Source organism: Exophiala mesophila, assembly GCF_000836275.1.
Source record: "Exophiala mesophila strain CBS 40295 unplaced genomic scaffold supercont1.1, whole genome shotgun sequence".
Classification (NCBI taxonomy): domain Eukaryota; kingdom Fungi; phylum Ascomycota; class Eurotiomycetes; order Chaetothyriales; family Herpotrichiellaceae; genus Exophiala; species Exophiala mesophila.
In genome coordinates, this window is record NW_015622504.1 from 2,111,376 (window position 1) to 2,132,113 (window position 20,738).

Sequence of the window (20,738 nt, forward strand, 5' to 3'; positions counted from 1 at the left end):
CTGTTTTCTCAGGCGTAGGCTCTGACATGCATATCTCGAGGATTGTGATCTTGGCCACCACATCATACAAGGGTAGGTAGGGATCATTATTGGATTGTTGGTTCCAACCTTACCCTAAGGCCACATAGGTACAGCTAGCTACCTACCCTTATCGGAGGTGCCCGAAGTCTTGATGCCTTTGCCAGGCTCATCATTGGACTCTCAGCCCTGAATGTCACCTTTCCACCTTGTGGGGTACAAACGTCCAGCTACTTTGCCCCTCCATCGGCCGAGGGGGTCGATGGGTCGACCCTACGGAGGCCTTGGAGCCATCTGATAAACAATCTTGCATCCCTGTTGGCTGTTGGCTGGTTGGTTAACTGGACCGCGACTTTTTAATTCCGCAGTTTAGCTCCCAGCCAGGGACTTTGGCATGATGGATGGCAAAATACAACCATGGGATGAATACTACATGGGTTTTGTGGTAGGTGAGAGTGAGAGACACGAGGAGATTCTTCAATGTCTTCTTTTCGTCTGGAACTGTTTCAATCTTCTATTTGTTCTCTTATTGATGCCTTCTCATGATTGATACAGCTTCGCGTGCTTGAACGATCATATCTCACTATTTACAACAGTCTCTGTCACCATCACCCTCACCATCACGCTTTTCTATCTAGGTCGACAATAACCCGATCTCTCACAAGATAGACAGATTCCTATAGCTCTAACATACCACCACCTTCGTCATCCCTCCCTTCACCCATCCAGCCTGTTACACCCCCATCTCTCCATCAAAATGCCCACCATCCAACACGCATCTCCCACAACCATCTCCTTAAACTCCCTCCTCTCCGACTCAATCCCCTTCTCTACACTCGAAGCAGCCTTCGGCCCAACATCCCTAGGAATTCTCGTCGTAACAGATCTACCTAAAACATTCCCCCAACTGCGCAGCACCGTCCTCTCCAACTCATCACGACTAGCAGCGCTCGCACCCGAGAAACTCGAGTCCTTGACAGACGAAAAGGCAAAATACCTAGTCGGATGGAGTCACGGAAAGGAAACACTGCGACCAGGTGTCGTCGATGATAAGAAAGGGAGTTTCTACATTAATTGCGCGTTCGCGTCGAAGGGGCAGTCCAATGGAACAAACACTGAAACAGAATCGAGCGACGACGCACATCAAAATGATCTTACTCAGTTTCCCGATTTTCCTGAATATACAGCACCGAGTCTCTGGCCTGCGGAAGGTGATATTCCCGGCTTTAGAGATTCAGCTGAGGAATTGATCAGCTTGATCATCGATGTTGCGGTATTGGTGGCACGGGCTTGTGACCGATATGCAGAGGCAGAAATTGATGGTTATGAACCTGGTTATTTGGAAAGAGTTGTCCGTGGTAGTCGCACGAGTAAGGCGAGGTTGCTGCATTATTTCCCTGATGATAGTGATGGGCAGGAGGAGACGGAGGTGGATAAGATCGATGGTGATGAAGGCAAAGATCAAAAATTCAATGATACTTGGTGCACGACACATCTCGATCATGGATGTTTGACGGGGTTGACCTCGGCGATGTTTTTGGATGAAAATTCGGAGGAATATCAATTGTCCTCTTCGTCATCTTCAACGCCATCATCACCGACTTCCACTTCAACCGCATCATCACTTCTTTCGCCCCTCCCCGAGCTACCCACATCACCAGACCCAACGTCAGGACTTTACATTCACAGTCGAAACGGGGATATCGTCAAAGTCGCGATTCCCCGCGACAGTCTAGCGTTCCAAACCGGCGAGACACTGCAATTGATGACCAAGGGCAAATTTAAGGCAGTGCCGCATTTTGTCAAGGGTGTCGAGGCAAAGAATCTTGTTGAAAACAAAAAGAGAAGGATTGCGAGAAATACACTGGCTGTTTTTACACAGCCTAACCTAGCTGATGTTGTGGATTTGGATACGGGGTTGACGTTTGGGGAGTTTGCGAGGGGCGTGGTTAAGAAGAATACGACGACGGGGACAATTGCGCCGATTGCGAGTTGAACGACGCAGACGAGTGGAGAGTTGAGTCTTGAGTCTTGCTGACGAGGATACTGGGTATCAAGTCATGAAGTCCGGGTTCACGACAGAAGAAGATCGTTCACACACGCTCAGAATGAAACAGGAGTCCTAACAAAAGCAGGCTTCATGCCTGATTATACTCATTGATCGATCGTACTGTAATGTCACGACCTCTGAACACACATTCGTCTCAGGAAAGCATGCGCCTGATACCGGCGAAAGATGTGACACTGACATGTGCGTCCTGCCCTCACCAGAGGCTGACCTCGTCTCGAAAATTGTTTCTGCCGCACAAAAGCAAAGCCGGCTTTGCATGAATCCATTCAATCTTTGCAGACCACAAATCCCGTTCCCATTCATAGTCCCAGTCCTAATCCCAAATCCCATATAACGCCCACGCTAGAAAACCATGAATCCATACCCGCGTCACTTTGTGTTGAACGCCCGTGTACTTTTTGTTTGAATCAGATCCCAGCAATGCTCTCAGTCGCCGATCAAGGTGTTCGCATGAAGAACATCCACCGAGTATCCTTCCCCTCTGTCCTCCGGTCACTCATCGTGCTGCTTCTGTCTGTGATCGACGAAGATACGATGCCAAGGCAGCATTGTCAACGGCCAGTCGTGTGTTATCCGACTGCAGTTGATCTAACATGTCGTGAAGCTGATCATAGGTGTGGTTAGAAGCTGGCGACGATGGTGTCAAGAACAATCCAAGGTCGCGTTCCAGCTCGTTCACGGATCGACTTCTTTCGGCGTCGATATTCTGGATCTCGGCCATAAGTGTGTCAATGTCCATTTCATGTCGCTCAAGAGCTTCCTTCAACCACTGTTCCCAGGCTTGAGTCGTCGCCACCGATGCCTCTAGGTCGGACCGTGCCTGAACTGCTGTTCTCAACAGATCAAGAATGTTCGACGTTGACGCAGGGGCAGTCGGCTCGGAGGGCTGTTGGTCGTGGTTTGGCTCAGCCACTTCATCCTCTTTCTGACACGAAGTTAATTCAGAGTCGTTTGAAGATTCTGTTGGGCCATCTCCAGACCAATTTTCGAATACTGCCCTAGGACCAGTGCCTCTAGGGGCCGCTACCACAAGATCCAGCGTGGTACTCCTCACCTCGGTCTGGGCCTCTCGCTCGTATTTCTCCTTGGCAGCTCTGGTGCCTTCCCATTGACACAATTCCAGGATCTCAGAATTTGTCAGGCCTAGTTCGTCGAAAACGCGGAAAAGGCGTCGGTGCCATGGATACCTCGACATGCGTCGGCGGTGAGGGGGATATGTATAATCATAACCAGGGTATTGTGCCTCTAGAGTATCCAATGCTCCATAGTATATCTGAACCTCAATCCGAACCTCGCCGACAATGTGTCTCTGGATATGAGTGTAAAAGGATGTAGGATCGCCTTGCTTGGGTCTGGGAAAGGTCTTGCGGTATACCAACTCGTGAATGGATGGTTTCAGCATCCTGCTGGGAAATGAGGGGTCGGTCGAGGGATTTTGGTCGGCGAGCAAGCAATTCAGGCTTGCTCCTCTGCGTTGGACGGGGAGAAGAGGATCAGGATGTGAGGTTGAGGGCAAGACGCCCTTATGCAGTTGTGAGCGGGCTAGGGCTCGGGCGTCGTTTGATCAATGCGTTGGCGACCAGAATTGAGGATGCGGGTGCGGTTTGAGTGGTGCAAGGAAGGGGGGTTGTTGCGGGATTGCTGAGAGGGTTAATGTTGGGAGGCTGGCATGAGATGAAGCTGTTTGAGCAAGTGAGAATGTGGCCTACTGCAGTAAGTAGTGGAAGTATGGTTTCGGTCAATTAAGGGTTCCAGGGCTGGAAGTAGGAGAATTGGATGGAAGGGATTTCGGCCAGTCACCTGCAAGCAAGAGACCCAGATTTTTGGTCGGTTATGACGGCCGCGGGAAGAGGTGGTAAGAGGTTCTTTCAAGATGCAACCTACGAATAGTCAGTGGGTAACTGGAAGCACTCGAGGCAGAGTTTTGGGAGCATGACCGGAACCCAAAATAGGCGCCCTCAATGAATGAAAAGGTAAAAGAAGAATGGACCACCTACCGATATGGACTAGGGGATGGAGCTTTGGCGTCTGGGTAGGGAAGCGGATGGAAGTTCCAGACGCCGCAAGGCGGGAAGAATGCAGGCCTGTGTGCCTTTCGGAGACGAGGAGACAGACGTGGTGTCAAGATGATGATGGCGTTTGTGGATGTTTCAAGTTCGAGTATGGGGAAATTGAGAGAGACATCGGAGACTGGAACAATGTGGACAAGGAGGAGGATGTCAAACAGGTCTGAAAGGCCGGTTGAGATGTCAGCAACGAACAAAAGTGAAAGTTGGTCTGGTGTCAACGTACCACCATGAGTCAAGCAGTTCAACTGTCAGTTGTCGGGGAGTCAGGAATGATGAGAGGTGGTGAGGATGACACTGGCTGGCACCTCCGTTGGAGTTGAAGGATGGTGACGCGAGTGATGGTGAGGAATCGCTTAATGTCGGATATCTAAATGGAAGCACTTGGGTGCGTATGGACATACGTAAGGTATGCAGCGCTCTACCAACCTGCAAGTTGGGCAGGGCAGTCTGAAGTACCCAAGTGTGTACTTGGTGTAGATAGTCAACTTGAAGAGAAGGAGTTGGTTTCTATCTCGTTCATTTTCATTCTTGTTATTCTACCTGCCACATCATCAGCCTCTCCTTGCACCAACCAGATATGAATTGGGAATTCATCTGACACGGTCCCGTGGCCAGCACATTGAATGCTGGCCTCGATCGCGACCTTTTGCTTGGGCCTGTTGCGTTGTTGGATTTGGCCCGCCAAACCTGTCCTGGTCTAGGCATGAGGCGCAGGTCGGCCCAGAGTTTCCTCGGCTCAACCGCCCGTTAGCCCCTGCCCCGGGCTTCATCAACGTTTTCCAGTTAAAACGTCCGCCACTAGCCAGGCACCCAAGCACCCGAGTATCGACGCATGACTTCTGTAGACGACCTAACGATGATAAGGTCACCAGCAACAGCAGCGATATGTGTTGTCGCCCAGATCGCAGCCCCTCGGCCTCTCACAACCTCACCTGCGACCTGCAACCTGCACGCTGCACTCTACAAACCTGCACCCTGCAGCCTGCAGGCCTCTCGCCGCTTATCACAGATCGCCCCTCGGCCTACTGCTCAGCTCTCCGGAAGCCCCAAGACTTTGAACGAATCAACTCTTGAAAAGTCCTTAGCCAATCCAAAAGCCGACTTTACTCCTGTTCTTTTCCCCACGGGCTCAAGTAATCGACCCGTCTACTTGTACAGACTCTCCTATCGTCGCTGCCGCTAGCGTCTCCAGGCGGACGTCCCACTTGCTGGTCAGGCGTAACCCTGCGACACATCCTACCATGACTCGACCACTCTCTACATAGCTTCTTCTGTCCCTCGCCCTATGCAAACGCATCCTAGGCCGCTATTTTCTAGCCTGGCCTCATTCCTTGTATGGGTACCGTCGCCCCTACATCCTCGCCCACTTCATTGGGGCATCGCTTCCGAACTTCCGATATTGTTGGCCTCAGCCTTGCGTCAAAGGATCACTCCCATGAGACCCAACGCATCTAGTACCCTGGCCGACCACCTGCACCATGTCTACCTTTGACGGAATAGTCAAGGAATTCCCCACTATCCAAATAGACTATTTCTGGAAGCACAAGGACAAACATACGGCCGCATATTTCCTCAGTCATGTGCACAGTGATCATCTCATGGGACTGGAGTCGGTGAGGTCGGCCTTTGTCTACTGCTCGGCCACGACAGCAAATATGTTGTTGAATATGGAGAAATACCCTCATCGAATCAATCTCGCAAAGGGGATTCTCGAGCGTCGTATTCAGACATATCGTCATCTAAAAAGCGTGTTACGAATCCTTCCCCTGCAGACTCCTACCGAACTTGAGCTAAGTCCCAAATCTACCATCCGAGTCACCTTGTTCGATGCCAATCACTGTCCAGGAGCTGTCATGTTCCTGATCGAGGGTAATGACAGGGCTATCCTGTACACCGGCGATGTCAGAGCAGAGCCATGGTGGGTCAATTCCATTGGGCAAAGTCCCTCATTATTACCCTACTCCGCTGGCGTCAAAATCCTCGATTGCTTGTACCTCGACACAACATTTGCAACCCATGAGGAACCGTACCGTGATTTCCCCACAAAGGCTGACGGCCTCAAGGAGCTGATGCTGAAAGTGTCAATTTGTCCACCTGATAGTCTCTTCTATTTCAGGGCATGGACATTGGGCTACGAGAACGTCTGGATCGTCCTTTCAGATCTCCTTCAATCCAAGATTCATGTGGATGAGTACGCATGTCGACTATTGAGCGACAAATCCTGTCGTGGTGACTCTGGCTTTTCAGAGGGTCCTTCGCTGACAGGATACCAGCTAGGTAACGTCTGGCATCAAGGCTGTCTTTCTCAAGACAATGCCACACGCATTCATAGCTGTGAGCCTGGATTGCCCTGTCATCGTGAGCTGTCCAGAAAGAAGAATGTCATCTGGATCACCCCCATCATTTCCAGATTGAATGATGGAACAGAAGTCGGCGAATTAGGTGCAGGAGGTGGTTGGGGCGACCTGCATTCCAAATCAGGCCTCAACCTGGATAGTGGTATTTCTTTGGATCAGATCAAAGCATTCATGCAACTGCATCTGGACAACAAGGAACAGATGACTGTCGTTGAGGAGGCACTGGCGCAGGCTTGGAAACTGCGCAACTTTACATTGTTTCTCCAAGGACTAGAAAATGTATTGACGGGCGATGAGCTGGTATTGCCTCTCAAGGAGATGAAAGAAGCTCTGATGGGTTTTGGTAAGCAAGCGGGTGGCCCACCCGCTCCCACAAAAACAGGAACATTGTCAGGGACGAACACCACAATACACTTTCCCTACTCTCGCCATTCGTCGTACAATGAACTACGCGATTTGGTTGGCAAGTTTCGGCCCAAGGATATCTGTCCATGTACGGTCGACGAGAGTTCTTGGTGTGAAGATCTAAGTATGGAAGCACTGTTTGGGGATTTGTGCTCCGACAAGACATTTTTCTATGATGAGTCAATTCGTCGGAGGGCAGAGGAGGTCCAAGCATTAGCATCGTCGACTGGCAACAAAAAGAGAAAGAGAGATCTTGGTGACAGCCAGGAAACAGTGTCAAAGATGAGTTCTGACGAGGACGTCGAGTATATCAGTGCGGTGACGGAGGCCGAAAGAGAGACGGACAGCAAGAAGGATCGAGACAAGCCAAGCACTCAGCCTTCATTGACAACGGGTCAATCCGATGTCAACTCCCTACCAGGATATGTGGTCGAGATCAGTAAAGTTCAGAGTGCATTTCGTCGAATCAATTCCAACTCTGATGTGATCATCATTGAGGACGATTCGGAGGAAGACTGTTCGGTTGACACGTCGGTTTTCGATGGAGAGGCGGAGGACAATCGCAAGTCTGCCAGAATAGGAGCTTACAAGGCAGCGAAGCAGTGTTTGAAAGGTCAGGACGACTCTGAATGGAACTGGTATCCTTTGAGAAGTGCTGGTCGATCACACGATGATCAAGACGAGCTGGAACTGTGAGTAATCTGACTCGAACGAAAAAAGCCTGGAAGAAGGAAGTCAGCGAATGAGCCTTGTAATATTAACATATATGATACCCTGAAAGTAACGAGAAAATGAAAGACACCCATCACAACATATAGACCAATGTTTCTGCGTACCAACTGGCCGCGATGTCGCGTTTCGGTGAGACGCGGCTGCGATACCATCATCATTACCAGTGCCAAGAGTACCTGGGTCGATGGAAGGAGCCACCCTCGGACATAAGCGTAGAGTTCTTGCTGTTCTCTCGGGCACTCGTTTCAACCGAACCGATTTGGTTGCATGTCTGGGACTCAGGCTCCAGCTCCTCCTCGTCTCAAGCCTCAGTAACTAGGTAACCTCTCACGCCTCTCAATTGGCAGAAGCCCGAGGCGCCCACCACCCACCACCCACCCACTACCATGCTTGGCCTGCACCAGCACCTTGTCCCTCGTCACCGGAGCTGTCCTCGCATTGACGCCATCGGTTTGGAGATCAACAATCTCTAGTTCGACTTATTAATTCGGGGATCAGACAAGTTTCTTGCAAGGCCTCGACATCATATTCAAGGAAGTTGTACATCAACATCATTGTATCGTCTTCTCATCCATCCAGCCCCGGTTCTATTCCTTCTAAATACCTTCCCTAAACTTATTTCACAATGCTCGCTCGATCAATGCTGAGGTCTTGCGCCCCTCTACGCCAGGTAAGCTGCTATGCCGCTTTTTCTCCCGTCAAGCCCTCCTCAACACCCCCAGACTGACAGTCTCGCCTTTGGTAGAACTTCCGTACCTACGCCACTGAAGCCCCCAAGTCCTCATCCTCTTCAACACCCTACGTTGTCGGAGCCGGCGCCCTCGCCGCAGGCGCATTAGGCTACTCCTTTCTGGGCAACAAGGCAGATGCTCCAAAGCCAGCTGGTGACGCCAAATCTGCTACTCCAGCTGCTGCAGCCTCAAAGGCCTTTACCGGTGGTGATCAGGGTTTCGTCGACTTAAAGCTCAAAGAGGTCTTGGATTACAACGACAACACCAAGAAATTTGTCTTTGAGCTCCCAGAACCAGATCAGGTCTCAGGTCTAAATGTTGCCTGTAAGTTGATTTCGACCTCCCTTGTGCAAACGAAGGAGGCAACTAATCACGCTTCTCTCACATAGCTGCCATCATCACCAAGTTCAAGGGTCCCACCGACGAAAAGCCCACTATCAGACCTTATACTCCCATCAACGATGAAGGCAAGTTCTTCCCTACCAAACCCCCGTTGAAATTCTTAACTAACCTTGACTATTCTCAGACTCCAAGGGCCATCTCGACCTCCTCGTCAAGGTCTACCCCAACGGCGCCATGTCCAACCACATCTTCTCCTTGAAACCGGGCCAAACTCTCTCCTTCAAAGGACCTATCCCCAAATATCCCTGGGCTGCCAACAAGCACGACCACATCACTTTGATCGCCGGTGGCACCGGTATCACACCCATGTGGCAGCTGATTCGCGCCATCTTTAAGAACCCTGAAGACAAGACAAAGGTGTCTCTGGTATTTGGCAACCTGACGGAAAAGGATGTTCTATTGAAAGAGGAGCTGGCTCAGCTCGAGAAAGATTTCCCCGATCGATTCCGTGCCTTTTACACTCTCAATACCCCTCCCTCTGGCTGGAAACATGGATCCGGAGTCATCACCAAGGAGTTGCTAAAGACCGTGATTCCCGACCCCAACAGCAAGAACATCAAGGTCTTTGTCTGTGGACCCCCAGGCTTGTACAAGGCCATCAGCGGCCCTAAAGTCTCTCCTACCGATCAGGGCGACTTGAGCGGCATTTTGAAAGAGTTGGGCTATACAAAAGAGCAAGTCTTTAAATTTTAGACGTGCAACACCGATACATAGAATCGCGTGTTGTGTTGCTAGAGAAGGACAAGAAAAACCAGGCGAGAGGAAGTTGTCCCTGTAGACAAAAGACCGAATGTATAGTAGTTATACTTATATATCTCCAAGACAACAGACAATAGACAGTGTCACGTTGTGGACTGCCCGACTTCAGACCTTGTATTAGTAGTATTTTTGGAAGAATATAAATGTGACGTAAACGATTTCTAGCTAGCTCCTCGTGAGATGGCGACTCGTCGATATCTAGTCGAGATTTCCTGTCGGAACCACAAGAATAAGTCATTAGGATGCGATCAGGCAATATTTACAATGTAGAAAACTCAGAAAAAACAACTTGTTAAGCATTGCTGCATTGTAGTAAATTGTAATCGACATGAGTTACTTAAGCACCTAATCCACAGCCTTGTTCACGCCAGGCCTGACACGCCGCCGTGCACGCTAAGACCCAGCCAGCTAGTTGCGGATGTGAGGCTCAATGTGGGGGGTGACTGCAGAGCCTCGTCGCGTCCCAAGCAGCAAACGCACAAAGCATCGGATATAGGGCACTTAGTAGTCTGAACGAAAAAATACTCCGGAATGATCTTTAGGCATGAAACATGGGGTTAAAGAGTTCAGGTCAACATATCACCTAAGTAGACACTACAGAAATATGTCTGAATGGTACGCCTGGAGAATTGTTCGTATTATGATATAGCTCTTGATAATCATCGTATTCATGCTGTGATAACGCCACCATTGGGCGTCGAGCTTAGGAGTAACTTCAATTGGCCTTTTTTTTTTTGAGAAGTACAAGAAACTGATTAAATGGCATGGTGCACCTGCTTGACATTGATATTGATGTCGATATCGATATCCTTGATCAGTGATCTACCAAGAGTAAAGTTTGGACGGCAGGCCAGCGGTGGTGGAGGATAACAACACTGGGAAACGTGGAATCTACCCATTGAAGCTCGATCACGGCAAGATGGTCATCAGAGTTGAGCTACCCGGTGAGTGTTAACGGGTGGGCATGGGTTAGACGTCGAGCCGCGAGGCCGCGGGAACCGTGAAGACAGATTGTAGTCCTGGAGTTGAGATACCCGAAACAGATACAATCTGGAATTACTAGGTACTTTTAGAGCAGGTACTTGCCCTTGTCGATGTCTTCGGGGCTGCCGTGTTTAGACGCGGGCGGGGATGTGGCCACGCAGAGTAGAAGGGTCACGACTTGGGGTCTAAGAGTTATTATGCCTCTTTACAGTGGAGGAAAGGTCCGGGTAAGAGTGAGGTTGGGATTTTTATGATAGCTGTTGGTGACATGACGACCTAATATAACTAAGAAGCAAGTAGATGAATACTAGGTACCTGAGGTCGGTACTAAGTATCTAGGGACGGTCCTGATCAGAGAGCACTCATACCAAAGTCTAAGTAAGTCAATAGTTGGGCGACGAAAGGTTGTCTTGAAGTATGGGACGATGTGAGAAGGCAACAACGATAGATGCTCTGTCTCTAACTTAGGCACTGAGGTCAAAGAGAGGAGTTGAGGTACCTAAAATAGCCCTATCCGACAGGCACGCAGGGTGTGAAGACAGGGCTTAACAGCTCAACAAATCCGTGGCACTGAGGTGGAAGGCCCGAGTGCACAAGAGGGAGACATAAAATGTCATAAGGGCGATTAATTGGCAAGAGGTCTCCAACCCAGGGTTACGAGAGCAAGAGGTTCTTCGGCAGGAGCTTCAAGGAGGTCAATGATGAAGTAGGTAGTAATTTAGAGGATCACTGGCAGGAGCCTAGACATCCAGACCAGAGAGCAGCAGCTCGAGGCCTTATGGAGCTCTCTTCAGAAGGACTGGAAGCAGAGGTGGGACTGACTGCCACGACTGCCCAACAACAATAATGACAAGAACACGTACACACCAACACAAAGGCACCCACACGTCCGCCTACAGTAGGTAGTACGCATTACGCATCACCAAATGCTAATGCTACTTCTGGTGCAAGGTGCAGCACAAAGTGGGCGCTTACTGTACTTGCTAAGCCCTCAGGGGAGTCCAGGCCTGAAATAGAAGCTTGACAGGGACACAGAATTCACAGAGGATGTTGATGGTAGGCAGTCCTGTGGTGTGGGTGGGTTATCACAGCGCCTTCAAAGGCAGTCTCCAGCACACCTCAAGGGAGCTGGCTGCCTAGGAGGGAGACTTGATCCTTGACCGAGACCTCCACTCTGGGTAGGAGGTGGGAGCATGTTGAGGATATCCCTGGCCGAAAATGGACAGGTGACGCCGACAACGGACCTTTGTGCCACGACCACCATCATCACTGTCACCACCCATGGGCAGAAGACCCATGGGCATGCCTAAGAATCAAGGGTCGAGGCAAGTCCAAGTCCTGGCAGTGGCGCTGGACCCGACCACCAGACGGATCGGCGGCTTTCTCCTCTCCCTCCCCCCTCTGGTGGGAAGCCTCTGCCACCTCTGCCACCTCTCCCTCCTCGCAGCTCTTCAATTCCCAGGTGTCCCTGATCGGCGTCCCTGACTGGTCCGTGGCGGCACCCCCCCTCCCCCCAAGCTGGACAAATCTGACACAATGAAAAAGCTAGGCAATGCCCAGAGGCGCTTATGCAATGTTCTCGTGGGGCGCAACTCAAGGCGTTGTCCTTGGGTGATGCATTTGGGTGATGATGGTGGTCTGACTCACGGGTTTGACAAGCTCCAGCAACCCATTCAGTCCCCAATGTCCCGTTCTTGCCTGCCGGGATCAAGTGGTGGCCCCGCGGACCCCCCTCCAAGTTTTTCTTTCTCGTTCAACTTTCTGTTTTTGCTGTGCTGCTTGGTGGATTCAATGTCCGCTCTGGCCGTTGTCCTCAGCCATCCTTTTAGAGGCTCACTAGCATTACGCTTCAGGCGGCTGTGGCACTCGCAATTTCCCTGTCAACTCCCAAACTCCCGCCATGCGGGTAATCAATTGTAGGCTCTGTTTTCTCTCTTCCTTCAGTGGCACAAGCACCATCAGAATTACCACTGTATATGCTTGGTCTTAGGAATGCTGTCGCCATAATTCAAGCTTGCAAACTTCACAAACACGTCAATCCAATGCTGAATTTGCAGACAACATATAGATATCCAAGCATAATACTACGCCAAAGGCAGAGCAAATCACAGTAATCGTACGGTGCGGAGGGGTATCTGCATGTTGAAATTCTCGAAGCTCACCTCCATAGACAATTGTACCTACTCCGTAGAGGAGGAAAATCAGTGGTCTGTCAAGGAGGCTGCGGAAGGAGGGGGGAGGGCCGAGGGAGCTTGAAGCGCCAGAAATAGAGGGGAGTTCCAGGATATCAGGCTTAGAGTGTTTTAGCTTGCTGCAATGGGCAGGGTTGAAGGTAAACAACCCCCAAAATGGTCGGGTTCTCAAGGCAGTTCTGGCGGAAGAGTGCAGCAAGAAGCAGTGACCAAAGCCAATTGGAGGTGCCTAAAGACACTTAGCGTGGTAGGTGTGGTGGGGACTGCTCAAGTAGGCCGAGGACCATGCACAGGATTATTGGAGTTGCAGGTGAAGGTGATGCCCATTTTTGATTTGATCAGAAAGTCTCTGCAGGTTCCTTCTCAGGCCTTGGGTTGATCTGAGGCACCCAACTTTTCGCCGCCCTGCCACTTATACCGCCCATGCCCCCCTCGCCTGCAGCTGACCTCCCGATTTTTTTCTTCTCCTCTTTCCCACACCTCTGACCACCTCCTCTTCCACACCAATCTTTTAAGCTGGTCGGCGCAACCTTTTTCGCTTGTTGTGCCTCTCTCTCCACACTCTTATCCACCCGCTTGTTGCCTATCTCATCGGCGCCCTAGGCTTGCTTCAACTAATATCCAAAGCCTCGTCACCACCGGCGTCTCCCCATTCGCCTCCCATTACAACCACTTATTCCTACCGTTGCGAAACCTTGTCGCTCCAACACACCACAATGGCAAAGAAGACTGCCCAACCCGCTGACGCCGAATCGGCCACCACTCAAGTTAACATCGCCGACTTCCAGCGCACCCGCGACTCAGTAAGTTAGACGCCTCATCGACCTGCACCGCGCCTCCAAGCTCCCCTGCACTTTGCGTCATTGTTTACACTTCCCACGCCTGGTTGATCACACGCAACATCAACTGCACTACAGCCGCAGTTGCAGCCACGCGACTGCACTTTGCACTTGATCCCCCACCTTGTGCAGGTCATCAATTTTTCCATGCACGATCATCACTCCCATTCAACTACGCGTCACCACACGTCTAGTAATTGCTGCCCATCAACAATCATGACCTGCTACAATCCTATCTCTACCGCGTTTGTTTGAAATGCACTAGAGCCTGATTGCACGCCCCTACCACAAACACAATTCCATCAGCACAGCGCGACTAACACACCTAACAGGTCATTGTTGCACTTGCAACCCTTCAGTCCAGTGTCCAGGATCTCTCGCGAGCCTACATCCAGCATGCCAACACCGTTTTGACCCCAGGAAAGCATGGCTTGTCCGCTATTGACAGCAACCTCACCAGCATTCTTACCGAGTCTGGTTTGTTGGCAGGCCGACCTGGCGAAGGTGCACCTGCAGCTGGCCTTGACCTTGAAGGCGATGGCAAGAAGAAGCGCAAGCGAACTCCTCACGATCCCAATGCCCCCAAACGCGCCCTCACTCCCTACTTCCTCTACATGCAGAGTGCTCGTGCCACTATCGCCAAAGAACTTGGTGACTCAGCCAAGCCCAAGGAGGTTGCTGATGAAGGTACTCGACGGTGGACTGAGATGAGCCCAGCTGAGAAGAGCGTAAGTGTCCCACCTAGGTGCAGTATGGTCTTTCACTGACATGTCTCAGGTCTGGGATGACAAGTACCAACGAAACTTGGCCGCATATCGTGTCAAGATGGCCGCTTATAAGGCCGGTCAACCAGTGCCCAGTGATGATGAGGCTGCGAGACTGGTTGAAGCTGGTAAGGCTCCTGAGCACATTGCTGGTCTCGATGCCGAAGCCGAGACGGAAGAAGAAGTTGCCGCTCAATCATCTGATTCATCCCCTGAACCAGCTAAAGAGCCCTCCCCACCAAAGTCCAAGCGTCGCAAGACCAAGGACGCCACCCCCAGCAAGCCAACACCCAAGGCTGACGCCAAATCGCCAGAAAAGAAGTCCAAGAAGGGTAAAAAGGAATCGTCACCTGCCCCAGCATCAGTGTCCAAGACCGACAAGACTAAGAGAAAGTCCAAAAAGTGAATGCTTGATGTTGTAATTGTACATGATTACGAGTCTACTTGGAAGGCATGGGAATGGTTAAGGGCAAGGGGTCACTGTACCTCCTCATTCAGGGTTCTTTCGAGTTGATGTGCTAGTTCTTGCTAAACCAGAGCTTTGTTTCCGGTTGGGTTACGACTGATCAATATCGAGTTAACATCCTGTCGCGGCGTGTCGGTCGGGAGTGGGATGGAGGTGCTTATTCCACTTGAGTATACCATGCAAACAAATGTTGATATGATATGATTTCATTCCTTTACAACGTAGACTTGCAAGTGACTATAACCACTTGAGAAGGTGAAGACTTGTATTCGGGTGAAAAGAGTACAAGTCGTGTCTGGTTACTGCTTCTCGAGCCCCAATCCAAGCTTTTGTGATGCATGCCCCGCATCAACGGAACTAGGCGTCATGACTTGATCTGATTCGCCGGCAGGGGACCTCACCTCCTCCAAGAGACAGAGATAACCATCTTGGCCATTCGAAGCATATCAGAACACCAAACCTTGCCCCAACTTTTAATGTGAACCTCGCCCAGGCTTGTTTGTGGTATCTGGTCAATCTCTTCTTCATATACATCTCATTGAGCATTGACCATGTTGCTGGTTCCGAAAGAGGTACGCGTTATTCTTCATCAATGGAGAAAGCTCCACAAATTTCTACACCTGAACTGATAAGAAAACTACTTCATGACAGCTCGATAAGCTCGTGATCTCACAACTCGCGATTCTCGCGCAGAGGAGACTTGCCAGAGGGTTGAAACTTAATCATTCTGAAGCTTGTGTATGTTGTCTCGCCATTGTTATGCTGACCTGGCCCCGTTCTCACATTTTGACCAGGCACTTATCTCGCACAATCTACAAGAGGTTAGTTTGGCCTATCTGGAATTCAGAATTCAGAACATCTCCTAATATTCAAACAGCTCATTCGTGATGGCGACCACTCCGTCGCAGACCTCATGTCTATTGGGAAGACCATGCTTGGACGACGACACGTTCTGCCCAGTGTCATCAGCACACTCCATACCATTCAGGTAGAAGGGACCTTTCACACGGGTACCTATCTCGTCACGGTTCATGACCCGGTCTGCTCAGACGATGGTGATTTGGCCAAGGCCTTATATGGTAGTTTTCTACCCATCCCTTCGATCGAAACTTTTGCTCTTCCAGACCCGAGTGAGTATGAAATTGAGAAGCAACCTGGCGCCGTCATTCCAGTCAAGGAAGGGAAGATTGTTCTCAATGAAGGGAGGAAGAGGGTCAAGTTGAGGGTTACGAGCAAAGGCGACAGACCTATTCAGGTACCACATCCGCTCCTTGGTCTGACTGATGTTCTGGCTATACTCACAATTACTCCGTCATCTAGGTCGGCTCACATTATCACTTCATCGAAAGTAATCCTCAACTCGAATTCGATCGCATCAAGGCATACGGTTATCGACTGGACATACCTGCAGGCACAGCGGTACGTTTCGAGCCTGGCGATTCCAAAGTCGTCACCCTAGTCGAGATCGCCGGTAACAAGACTATCCGTGGTGGAAACAACCTTGCTTCCGGAGTAGTGGACTTGTCCAGAAGCGATGAGATTATTCAGAAATTGCAGGAAGCGGGATTTTCCCACGCTCCAGATCCAGCAGGCGATTTTGGTCATATTGATTCCTTTTCCATGACGAGATCAGATTATGCTACCATGTTCGGTCCAACTACCGGTGACCTCGTACGACTGGCGACTCTCGACCTGTGGATCAAAGTGGAAAAGGACTATACCACTTACGGCGAAGAAGCGAAGTTTGGTGGTGGCAAAACACTTCGAGAAGGCATGGCTCAAGCTTCCGGACGCAGCGACACTGAAGTCCTTGATACAGTCATCACCAATGCCTTGATCGTCGACTGGACCGGCATTGTCAAGGCGGATATCGGTATCAAGAACGGTTATATTGTTGGAATTGGCAAAGCAGGCAACCCGGATATCCAGGATGGAATTGACCCTACCATGATCACGGGGAATGGCACCGAAGTCATTGCCGGCGAGGGCTTAATCATCACAGCTGGAGGACTCGATACTCACATCCATTTCATCTGTCCGCAGCAAGCACAAGAAGCCCTGGCGTCAGGAATCACCACTCATCTCGGAGGCGGAACCGGCCCCTGCGCCGGCACAAGCGCCACGACTTGTACACCTGGTTCTTGGTACATGGAAAAAATGCTCCAGGCAGTCGACCATCTCCCCATCAACTACGGCATCACCGGTAAAGGCAACGACAGCTCTCCGATAGCCCTACGCGAAGCATGCGAAGCTGGAGCCTGTGGTTTGAAACTTCACGAAGATTGGGGTTCAACTCCCGCGGCCATTGACGCGTGCTTGTCGGTGTGCGACGAATATGACATCCAATGTCTGATCCACACCGACACATTGAACGAAGCAGGGTTTGTGGAACAAACGATCCAAGCATTCAAGAACCGTACCATCCATACATACCACACTGAAGGTGCCGGTGGCGGACACGCACCTGATATTATCAGTGTGGTCGAACATTCTAACGTGCTCCCATCGTCGACTAACCCAACCCGGCCATACACTCGCAACACCCTGGATGAACATCTTGATATGTTAATGGTTTGCCACCATCTATCCAAGAACATCCCTGAGGACGTCGCATTCGCCGAATCACGTATCCGCGCCGAAACCATTGCCGCCGAAGACGTTCTCCACGACCTAGGTGCCATTTCCATGATGTCGTCTGATTCCCAAGCCATGGGCCGTTGTGGTGAGGTTATTCTTCGAACTTGGAACACCGCACACAAGAATAAACAACAACGTGGATACTTGCCTGAGGATGAGGGTACCGGTGCTGATAATTACCGGGTTAAGAGATATATCAGTAAATACACCATCAACCCGGCAATCGCTCAGGGCATGAGTCATGTCATTGGAAGTGTTGAAGTGGGCAAGTTGGCGGATTTGGTTATTTGGAAACCTGCACTGTTTGGCACAAAGCCAAATATGGTGGTCAAGAGTGGTATGATTGTCAGTGCTATGATGGTAAGTTATGGAAGTCCTTGCGCCCCATTTGAATTCAGCTCTCCATGCTATCGAAAAAAAGTGGTCCAACTAACCTGATCTCGTTCTATGAATAAAGGGCGATCCCAACGCATCAATCCCCACCGTCGAACCCATTATATCACGACCCATGTTCGGCGCACTACTCCCATCAACTGGCGTGACCTTCGTGTCAGCCGCATCAATTGCCTCTGGGCGAGTGGCAAGTTATAATCTCAAGAAACGCGTCGAACCAGTCAAGAATTGTCGCAGTATCAGCAAGGCGGACATGAAATTCAACTCTGCTCAGCCCAAGATGAGGGTCGACCCAGAAAGATATATTGTTGAGGCTGATGGTGTGGAGTTGAAGGCCGAGCCTGCAGATAAAGTCGGTTTGGGGCAGGAGGCTTATGTTTATTGAAGAGGGCGAAGGTGAAGATGAAAGTGAGGTGAAGGGTAGGTCAGATAGGGAGATTGGAGATTTGAGATTGGTGAGTAAGGAGGGAGGTGGTGGGTTGGTTGGTTGAAGTGTGATGATGTGACGATGGTCATGTTGGAATGATTGATGCGAGTTGATTATAGTTGATTTGATATGATTCGTATTTTAGCTTCATAGCCTCTATCTACTTACTCGTTCTATCTGCGACTGTAGTCATTGACTATTAGTAGCTACATGGTAGTATAAGTACCTATGAAATAAGCGTCTACCAAAGGAGCAGATATCCAACAGCCATGATACGGAGAGCACATTGGAGAATACAATCAACGGGACTTTTGAATTACCTACCTCAGGCACCTAGTTCTTAGGTCAACAGCCCCTCGATCTCCTCCACTCCCGTTGGGGGATCTACTGCACGACCCGTTTTTAGGGCGCTTCAGGCTCCGGCGCTTATTACAGTGCTCCCAAGGTCCCTACCGTTCACAGTACCTAACGGATGAAGGTTCTAAGGTGAACCCCCCGGGGGCAACACGGTGCCTGACGAGGCTGTAGGCTGCAGATCCTACTTAGGTGGGTGACTTGTATGTAACTAATGTACCTAGCCATGAGCGTTGAAGGTCGAGTCTCCCTCAATTACTCAAGAAGTACTGAATATCAACGCCTTTGCTATTCAACGATCACCAAACCCAGGGCTATACCGGTGTCCGACATTTCTTGACACAAGTTTTGACATATGGGTGACCACCTACGTCTAGGAGAGAGTTGAAGTTGTAGTGGCCATACCCTTAAACAGAGTGATACAACGATACTTGGTATTCTTCAGATCGCCTCTTCCAAAGGTTTGTAAACCCTAACTATGTACTTATTTAGTCATATAGTGGCTTTCACACATCCTCTTCTTTCTTCTGCTGCAAGCCAGCCGGTCTGGTAATAGTCTTATTGACAAACCCGGTCAGAAGCTCTGGAATATCCCTGACGAAGAACGAGGCAGCCATTCCCATAGCAAAGAATCCCAAGGTCGATAGATACACAACTCGGAAAGCGCGACCATAAGCGACCTTAGAGGCGATGTCAAACGCCTCCAAAACGTTCTCATTCATGCCAGGTACGGCTTCGAATGCTGCAGCGGTGCCGTTGGCCATCGCTGCGAAGAAATCGGAGATGCTGCTTGATGGAAGACCAGCGTTTTCGACAGCTGATGCGACTTCGGCGGGTAGGAATGCCGTTATTCTGTCGCTGTAGATGGCGAGGTAGATGCTGACTATTGGTTCAGAAGTCAGTGGGACCGTTGCACTATTGAAATGGAATTCAAGATGGAGAAGATAGAATACTTACTCGCAACAGTGCCGAAAAGCTGTCGAGTTGAAGAAAAGAAACTTTGAGCAACACCGATATCGTGCGGTGGCGCTACAAGACCAACAGTGACGATGGTCACCAACTCAATCCAGCCGACCGACAATCCAGTGACTATGTTGATAGCAATACCCAGACCCAGGGTTTTGTACGTGTTGACAGCCATCAGCGAGGCGAAGATAGCAGTCACAGCCCCTGCGATGACCAACTGGATTCTGAGATGACCAAACCGTTTGAAGAAGGGCGCTGAAAAGAGCTCTCCAGCAACCAGAGCAATGCCATTGAGACTGGACAAGAGACCGATAGTGGCGTCGTTATCCGTGTAAAGTGTGGCAAGCTGAATCGGCCAGAAGACGTTGAGGGCAAACCAGACCATTTGCATGGTTGACCCGATAATGATGCACGTCCACATGTTTCGCATCTTGATCAGACGGAATGGGAAGAGTGGTTGTTTCAGAGGCATGTAGATCTCATAGAGAAAGAACGCCATCAGGAGAAGCGCTCCAATTACCAAGGCGCAGATGACTTGGGCACTCTTCCATGGATATGTGCCTGACGGCCATGAGAATCCCAAGATGATCAGGAGGAGAGACGCGAAATATAGCAAGCAGCCGCCATAGTCGAATTCCTTGACTTCTTGCCATTTGGTGAGTTCGCTATTGATCATGCGGAAGTCAGGTGGAAAATAGCACACGGCAAAGAGGACAAATGCAGCTCCAGAGACGGCAACGTTGAGCCAGTATGATCCCCTCCATGACAGGTCTGTGTACGCCACGAAACTGCGGGCAATGGCGCTTCCGAACCCCAGACTGGGCAAAACTGCCAAAGTTACGCCAGCGTGTCCCCAGTGGCGATACTTGTTCGGGAGCACTTCGTGGACGATGATCGGGTACATTAGTGACGCAGCAGCCCCTGTGCCTGTGAGCACACTGCCACCAATCACGGTGTTGACATCGTTGGCCGTGGCACAAACGACCGATCCAACGACATTGAACAATGTGCCTCCAAGCAAGAAGTATCTCCGACCTAAGATGTCGGACAGTCGACCGGCCAGCAAGTGGAGCACACCAAGAAAGATGTTGAATATCAGGGTGACGAGATAGATGTTGGGTGAGGGTCCAATGTCAGCGTCGATCACCGTCAGGAGATTGATAGGCATTCCA

General features: G+C 50.4%; 6 protein-coding genes across 7 annotated transcripts; 5 read left to right on the forward strand and 1 right to left on the reverse strand.

Moving 5' to 3' along the window:
- The first annotated feature begins 452 nt into the window (after nt 1-452).
- On the forward strand, nt 453-2,365 carry PV10_00677 (uncharacterized protein). Its single transcript, XM_016364787.1, has one exon. It carries the CDS (start codon nt 776-778, stop codon nt 2,012-2,014), a length of 1,239 nt encoding a protein of 412 aa, XP_016228436.1. The 5' UTR covers nt 453-775; the 3' UTR covers nt 2,015-2,365.
- PV10_00678 (uncharacterized protein) lies at nt 2,139-4,629 on the reverse strand. Its single transcript, XM_016364788.1, has 3 exons — nt 4,382-4,629; nt 4,087-4,318; nt 2,139-3,969 (listed from the first exon to the last, which is right to left on the reverse strand). The coding sequence occupies exon 3, from the start codon at nt 3,489-3,491 to the stop codon at nt 2,586-2,588; it is 906 nt and encodes a 301-aa protein (XP_016228437.1). The 5' UTR covers nt 3,492-3,969; nt 4,087-4,318; nt 4,382-4,629; the 3' UTR covers nt 2,139-2,585.
- Nucleotides 4,630-5,285: 656 nt separating this feature from the next.
- PV10_00679 lies at nt 5,286-7,731 on the forward strand. Of its 2 annotated transcripts, XM_016364790.1 has the most exons (2): nt 5,286-6,076; nt 6,222-7,731. In XM_016364790.1, the coding sequence occupies exons 1-2, from the start codon at nt 6,074-6,076 to the stop codon at nt 7,614-7,616; spliced, it is 1,398 nt and encodes a 465-aa protein (XP_016228439.1). In that variant the 5' UTR covers nt 5,286-6,073; the 3' UTR covers nt 7,617-7,731. The 2 variants fall into 2 exon arrangements, with proteins under 2 accessions (XP_016228439.1, XP_016228438.1); XM_016364789.1 differs by having other exon boundaries at nt 5,286-7,731.
- A 378-nt stretch (nt 7,732-8,109) lies between these two features.
- Nucleotides 8,110-9,657, forward strand: PV10_00680 (uncharacterized protein). The gene is made up of 4 exons (XM_016364791.1): nt 8,110-8,322; nt 8,398-8,707; nt 8,773-8,850; nt 8,910-9,657. Exons 1-4 carry the CDS (start codon nt 8,278-8,280, stop codon nt 9,476-9,478), a joined length of 1,002 nt encoding a protein of 333 aa, XP_016228440.1. The 5' UTR covers nt 8,110-8,277; the 3' UTR covers nt 9,479-9,657.
- A 3,528-nt stretch (nt 9,658-13,185) lies between these two features.
- PV10_00681 (uncharacterized protein) lies at nt 13,186-14,998 on the forward strand. The gene is made up of 3 exons (XM_016364792.1): nt 13,186-13,523; nt 13,892-14,287; nt 14,337-14,998. The coding sequence occupies exons 1-3, from the start codon at nt 13,437-13,439 to the stop codon at nt 14,727-14,729; spliced, it is 876 nt and encodes a 291-aa protein (XP_016228441.1). The 5' UTR covers nt 13,186-13,436; the 3' UTR covers nt 14,730-14,998.
- Nucleotides 14,999-15,233: 235 nt separating this feature from the next.
- Nucleotides 15,234-18,496, forward strand: PV10_00682 (urease). The gene is made up of 6 exons (XM_016364793.1): nt 15,234-15,361; nt 15,441-15,527; nt 15,584-15,610; nt 15,667-16,044; nt 16,110-17,786; nt 17,884-18,496. Exons 1-6 carry the CDS (start codon nt 15,341-15,343, stop codon nt 18,202-18,204), a joined length of 2,511 nt encoding a protein of 836 aa, XP_016228442.1. The 5' UTR covers nt 15,234-15,340; the 3' UTR covers nt 18,205-18,496.
- The last annotated feature ends 2,242 nt before the right edge of the window (nt 18,497-20,738 follow it).